General features: G+C 36.3%; 1 protein-coding gene across 1 annotated transcript; it reads left to right on the top strand.

Moving 5' to 3' along the window:
* The first annotated feature begins 1,372 nt into the window (after positions 1-1,372).
* Positions 1,373-3,268, top strand: hoxa13b (homeobox A13b). The gene is made up of 2 exons (XM_015036818.1): positions 1,373-2,423; positions 2,620-3,268. The coding sequence occupies exons 1-2, from the start codon at positions 1,805-1,807 to the stop codon at positions 2,859-2,861; spliced, it is 861 nt and encodes a 286-aa protein (XP_014892304.1). The 5' UTR covers positions 1,373-1,804; the 3' UTR covers positions 2,862-3,268.
* Positions 3,269-7,134: the final 3,866 nt, after the last annotated feature.

Below are 7,134 nucleotides of genomic sequence, written 5' to 3'. Positions count from 1 at the left end.
AATCCCCCCGACCCCCGCCCCCCCCCCCCCCCCCCCCGCCTCCCCGCACCATCTGAATAATGTAATTAAAGAAACACAAAAATTCGCCAGAGAAGCTGTAACCAGAGGAGACTGTAAGATCCCACACAGGAAAAACGCCTCTGGGCATATTTAGAACACTGTACCCATATTACTGAGAAACAGTACATCGTGTAAACATCTTTTTCTTTAGCTATTTAGTGGATGTCGAGCATTTTATTATTATTATTATTATTATTATTATTATTATTATTATTATTATTGTTGTTATTATTATTATTATTATTATTATTATTATTATTATTATTATTATTATTATATTGCTATATTATATTATTGCTGTCGTGTTATATCTATTTTCGTCAGATGACAGTTTGCTTGTATGATTAAATCTGGGGCAAAATGTCCATGACCCTTTTGAAGAATACATTAAAAATATGAGCGAAATTTTGTTGCAAAAAAAAAAAAGATCATAATTAAGTGGATAAGTTAAATGGGAAACTGATATTTTACATTTTTTTAAGTGTTGTCGCTTTTCATATATTTCCATGAACACTAGATTTAGTCTTGTGTGTGTGTTTGTGAAACAAAGATAACAAAGCCACACCAGCAAAGTAAATATTTGCATTTAAAAAGCTGTTTAAATTATTTACATATGTAAAAATAAATAAATAAAATAAAATAAAACAAACGACAAAAACAAACTCGCATTTTTTTCCCCTGTTTAAATTCTGTGAAACAGAGTGGCTGTATATCTATTTAAAGCTGTGTTCAACGTATCACTGCTGCACCCAAACAAATGTTACATTTCCTTCTATGAAAGTTGCCTGCAAACTAAAATTGCTTGTTTGGTGGTAAAGCTGAAAACGTGCCGAGAACATCGCACTATTTTATTTTTATTTTATTTATTTATTTATTTATTTTTTGCTACAAAACTGCATTAAAAACTGATTTGAGACCGTTGATTTTGATTTAAGGCACGAACAAATGGTCGAAAGCACCAAACACAATTAAACCCATAACATCACATCTGGACGGTTCGCTCCTTGAAATAAGAAGATGCCAAACTACTCATATCAGTGCGCACCGATTCCACCGAGCACCACACATCTGTACGCAACACCAAAAAATGGAATGAGTTTGATTTAACGCTTCATTTTTATTGTATGTATATATATATATATATATATATATATATATATATATATATTTAAAAAAATGTATCTTAAAAATTCACTGTGAACCTAATATATACAATGATGTTCAACGAAACCAAAATCAATTAAACACATGGCATATTTGGTGTTTGAAATAAGGAGATACCAAGTTTATAATTGCACACCAACTCCGAGAAAATAAAAAAGACAAAGAAAGAAAAACATAATTTTCGATCTTTTCACACAAAAAAATAAACGGAATCTCAGTCAATAATAATTTATGTGATTAAATAGCAAACAAATAAAAACGTGTCGATCGGCACGAGATTTCAAAATCAATTTCAGATCCGAAAAAAACAAAAAACAAAACAAAAAAAAAACATAGTGTCTTGGCATGCAGATCGAAGAAGTCAGTGTCTTTGCAAACATAGAGCCCTATCGGTATTATCAGATGTCGAGACGTTTATCATCTCCTTTGCATATCACGTGTTTGGCCTTGGCCAATAACCTCCCGATCTCGGAGCACTCTGGTGTGCTGGTATCGTTACTCAGCCCTGGGTCCCTGTCTCGGCTCAGTCGAGGGGATTTATGAAAAAGAGCTGCTCCTCTCCTCCCATGTAGGACATGCTATGACCGCCTCGTTACTCCTCGGCTCGCCCTGGATCGACCCGGTCATGTTCCTTTACGACGGCGGCTCGCAAGAGGAGAGAAGCAAGAACATGGAAGGCTTCACAGGTGGGAACTTCGCAGCAAACCAGTGCAGGAATCTGTTGGCGCATCCAACCTCACTGGCTCCCAGCACCACCTACGCTGCAAGCGATGTGCCAGTCTCTGGGGTGGGGGAGCCTGGCAAGCAGTGCAGCCCCTGCTCTGCCACTCAGAGCTCGCCCAATGCTTCTCTGCCCTACGGATACTTTGGCAGCGGGTACTACCCATGCAGGGTGTCACACGGCGGCGTCAAGGCGTGCGCGCAGCCCTCCGGTTATGGAGAGAAATACGCGGACTCTTCTGTCTCCGGTGAGGCGAAGGAGTTTGCCTTCTACCAGGGATATTCCTCCAGCCCCTACCAGACCAGCTACCTGGATGTGCCGGTGGTACCTGCGCTGAGTGCGCCACCCGAGCCAAGAGAGTCTCTGCTGCCCATGGAGCCCTATCAGCCCTGGGCCATCACTAACGGATGGAGTGGTCAGGTTTACTGCACCAAGGAGCAATCACAGGCAAACTCTCTGTGGAAATCCTCATTACAAGGTATATTACTAGGTAAAAGATTCAGTTCAAATAAATTGCATGGGTTGATGCAAAAATCTTATTTTTGAGCAAAAAAAAAAAAAAAAAAAAAAAAAAAAAAAAAAAAAAAAAAAGAAAAGAAAAAAAGTTTTACATTTCATTCTGCAGTTTCGTTTGTTTTCTGGAGTGTAATGCTGCATTTCTTTTTCACCCACAGACTCCTTATCTGGCGGTATGGACAGCTCGGTCCGTCGTGGGAGAAAGAAACGCGTGCCATACACAAAGGTGCAACTCAAAGAATTGGAGAGGGAGTACGCCACCAACAAATTCATCACCAAGGACAAAAGGAGACGGATATCCGCGCAGACGAACCTGACAGAGAGACAAGTGACGATCTGGTTCCAGAACAGGCGTGTAAAGGAGAAAAAAGTTGTCAATAAGTTCAAGAGCTCTAGTTAGCTCTGGAGACATTCCCAAGACGTGGAAGGCGGACATGGGTGCGCTTTCAACAGTGGAAGAAAAAAAGAAAAAAAGAAAAAAGAAAAAGATAGAAAACTGTGCTATAATTTATTCCATTTATGAACTGTTACACACTGTCGCCGGAACGGCTCTGGTTTGAACTATAACGTTTCCTTCCTCGTTTTAATTGGAACCAGTCCGTGGGGCCTGTTGGCAGAAGGTCGGAAGAGATGTAGAGTTTGAAGCGATTTTGCGGGACGTTTCAGTAGTCACCATCCTGACGAGCATTCTGACAAATATTCTGCGTTGACTTTGGTGAACCACCAGCAAATTGTGCGCATTTTCCTTTTAATAAGAAAATATAAGGCTGAAGCGCAAGAATGAAAAAGAAAAAAAAAACAAAAAACTTTTGGTTTCAGACTGTGGTAAAGAGTAACAAAAGCAGGTTATTATCATGAAATTACTAGAACACATTTGTAGTATTTGTATCCGAATATTTAGCTCCATCCCCAATTTGAGAAATGAATTTTCCTATAAAATCAACTTTCATCACATCTTTCATTCTCAGCGGGTTACCTATGAAACTTTACCAAGCGTTTCATTAGGATTTCCAATGTTTCAATCAAAGGCGCCTTAGGAACCTTTTCAGAGAGGTGGCCAGATGGTCTCCGCTGATAGTCTTGGCGTGAGACACTGAAACCAAAAGCTTCAACAGAATTTTATTTTTATTGTGCAATCGTTAGAAATACGGGGCAGGGGGAGGGGAATAATCAAAGATGGCACACCATGAAACACCAGAACGGACATACAAATAAATTATTTATATAAAAAAATAAAACAAATAAAAATATGTTTTGCTTTTTCTCTCTTGTGCGGAATTAATTTCCAAAAAAAAAAAAAAAAAAAAAAATGAGGGGGTTACCCGCAAACATGTAACGAAGGCGTCTGGCACCTTTGCCCCCACCTTTGGTGGCGCCACTGATTTTAAGAGTTTGTCAGTTTGTCTGAAAAAGGCCTGTACTTGCCTTTTTTTTCTCCTGTTGCTCCCGCATTTACATTTTGTCCTCCTGCTTACTTTTCAAGAAGAAGAAGAAGAAGAAGAAGAAGAAGAAGAAGAAGAAGAAGAAGAAGAAGAAGAAGAACTCTACATGACTGGATGAACTACACCAAAACATGTGTAAATATTTTATGCGCAGCCGAGTGAGTTTCCTGTTTCTTATTCATAAACCAACGTTGTTGTTTTTTTGACAATATATGTTTGACAGACACTATAAGTGCACTGATGTCACTGAGGTTTCATTTATCTTTCTGTTTCATGGAATAAAGTGATTGACTGCGGTTTCAAATGAAAATATGATTTATATTGCCTGGTATGACGATAGAAGTGTTAACAGGCCAACAGTTTGATTCAGGTCCCAGTATTAATCACAGAGACTCTGTGTCGCCATCTAGCGGCGAATCTTTGTCAGCGCAGTTTTCCTGCCTATGGGCTGCGGTTCCAGAATCTGTAGCTGTTTTGTTGGCCGCTCCTCAATTTGCCACTTCTTACTCGACTTAAGGTCTTTCCTATAATGGGGAGGTTTTGTAAGTTGCTTTACTGCATTGAAATGTAGTTACATGACCTCAATAAATAATATATATCAGCAATAAGTTGCTGGGATTTATTTCGGTTTGTTCACAATGTAACACGTAAGAGTCGACCATTTTACACGGCTCTTACAACGCAACCAAACATCAAAGGTTACATTGCAATGTAATTTCACCATACAAATGGCGAAATTATATTGCAACACATGAACTACAGTAATATTGAATAAATTATAATACTATTGGAAAGTTCATTTATTTCACTGACTCGATTCACTAAGTGGAACACATTACAACAATTACACACAGACTGGTGATGACTATGATGATTTTCTTCTTACAGTTCATAAAACACAACATTTAATATGAGAAGATTACATTAGACAGATACAAAATATTTTTTATTCATAAATGTGGACTTTATGAAAAGCATGCTCGAGTTGTGCTTGAGGATTGTTATTTTCAAAATATAGGCTACTTGCAGTCTGACAAACTACGTTATCGGAACGTATTAAAAAAAATCACAAATGCATTCATATATCCTATATTTGATATATATTTTATTTTTTTTAGCACTATGATTCATCACACTATAACCACCCACGAGTGACACACGAAGGTTTCTAACATGGGTGTGAAACGATTGTCTTACAAGCTACACAATGGAAGCAGAAAGAAAAATGGCAACATGCATGCATGAACTCTCAATAAAATCTGTATTAGTAAAGAGAGAAATTGATTGAGTCACTCATGTTATTTTTGGAGATTATATTTAATTTTTTGTTCAGTGACAACAGTATTACTATAAGACTTATTTTATTCTGATGCTTAACCAACTGTATGTGTATTCTAACATATCTTTAAAACCTCCATTGAGAAATAAAATGAACAAAACTCTGTTACAACCATTCATTCTTCTGGTATAGTGAAAGTAAAAGAAATCTTAGATTAAATATGGATCATCTCAGTTTATATAATAACATATTTAATAAGGGCACATTGCCATTCATCTAAACTCAGAAGAATGGCCTTGGATTGTGATACGGATGGCTTTTATCACAGTTTGGTGCTCAGTTATAAACACGCTGGTAGGGTGTTTTATATTCTTCCTTCTTATCAGAAAACCTCTACATAAATACTACATCCTAACTGCTTTCACTTAAATCTTGATGTGACAATGTTCCTCTTTGACCTTGCTGCTACGTTATTGTTTTGTGTCATTGCTCCCCCTACTGGTAAGTCAGGTAATTGCATCTCATACCCAAACGTGTAGGCCTTAACTCTCCAAGCACTGGACGCCCATGAACATGCTTTTATGGCCATTTCAGGTTGGTCAGTAGCTCTCTTTATGTAGCCCAGAAAAAACATTCTGAAAAGCTGACTTTATTAAGCTACACACATTGTTCAAATTAGGCCTAAATACAGATGTCGAAAGCGAGACTTGAGCAGCTTATTTGACCACCTCTTTAACTATGTTTAATGATCGGTAAAGGCCTTTAACTTTAATAGTAACTTCATCTTTTCTATGTCTGTCCAACCAATTGAGCCTTAAAACCAGAAGTGATCATTATTAGGATACAGCAGCAGCAGATGAGAACCAGTAAAATGCGTCAATGTAATTATAAATGTAATTTTTTTGTTTCCTCCTATAGGAGAAACACAACACATTTTTATACCATTCATTAACCAAGACATTTGTTAATGTTTTCCGTTTTATTTATTTATTTTTTGTTGGTGATTCCGAGAGGACCAAAAGACTGACCTCTTCAAATAAAATGAAGTGTACTGAAAATTAGTCACACTGTTTAGAGAAAAGTGCGGTTTACTTAGTTTTATTTTTTTTAATTTTTTTACTTACAGAGTGCTCGGAATAAGTCACATCTCCAGTATTTTTCAGCTCGTTTCCCTGTGTTTTTCTACTTTATAACACCTCCCATTCAGCTTTTGTTTCCCTTCACTAGTTTCTATAAAATTATACAACCAATTAGTCTCTAAGACTTTAAACAATGTGGTTAGAGCACAACAAAGAGGCAATATTTGACAAAATAAAAACTGAGTAATCTAAGACGAAAAGGTTTCAGCCTGTATTTAATTTAATTTAATTTAATTTAATTTAATTTAATTTAATGTAATGTAATGTAATGTAATGTAATGTAATTTAATTTAATTTAATTTAATTTAATTTTCATTTATTTACTTATCAATGGGTTTAAAGTGCATTTTATTTGTTTTTAAATATTTCGGACAAGAACGCTTGCCATTTCCTTCTCAAGTGGGGTGAAGACCCAATAAAAGCAAAAGAGGCGCACAACTTTTCGGAAAGTTAAACTGAAATAAAGCGATGCGAGGAAACTGTCTTAAAATCTCATTTCAGCAGCTCCCGGACAGCAAGTCGGAGTTTTAATACTGTTTTTGTCCCCTTTTCCTTAATTTAATAACTACACTGGGTTAATAAGAAGGCGTGGTTTTGCTCCTTTTTCATTTAGGACGCACATTTGACTTAATGTAGTTAAAAATAAAAATAAAAATAAAAATAAATAAATAAATAAATAAATAAATAAATAAATAAATAAATAAATAAATAAAGTTCTAAATGTTGCTTTGTGCCTTTACTTTACTACCATACGTTTTCTATCTCATTTTACAGATTTATCAAATTCGTGATTACTATAATAGGCCATTGTAC

Source organism: Poecilia latipinna, unplaced genomic scaffold (genome assembly GCF_001443285.1).
Source record: "Poecilia latipinna isolate Pla-1442-1.1 unplaced genomic scaffold, P_latipinna-1.0 Scaffold382, whole genome shotgun sequence".
Taxonomy (NCBI): Eukaryota; Metazoa; Chordata; class Actinopteri; order Cyprinodontiformes; family Poeciliidae; genus Poecilia; species Poecilia latipinna.
Note: the sequence above shows the minus strand (reverse complement) of the source record. Positions and strands in the feature narration are given on the sequence as shown.

Excerpts from the sequence above, each read along its gene's own strand:
- hoxa13b (XM_015036818.1), top strand. The coding sequence starts at position 1,805 with ATGACCGCCTCGTTACTCCTCGGCTCGCCCTGGATCGACCCGGTCATG. Across the intron at positions 2,424-2,619 it reads GTGGAAATCCTCATTACAAG|ACTCCTTATCTGGCGGTATG; the intron begins GTATATTACTAG and ends TTTCACCCACAG.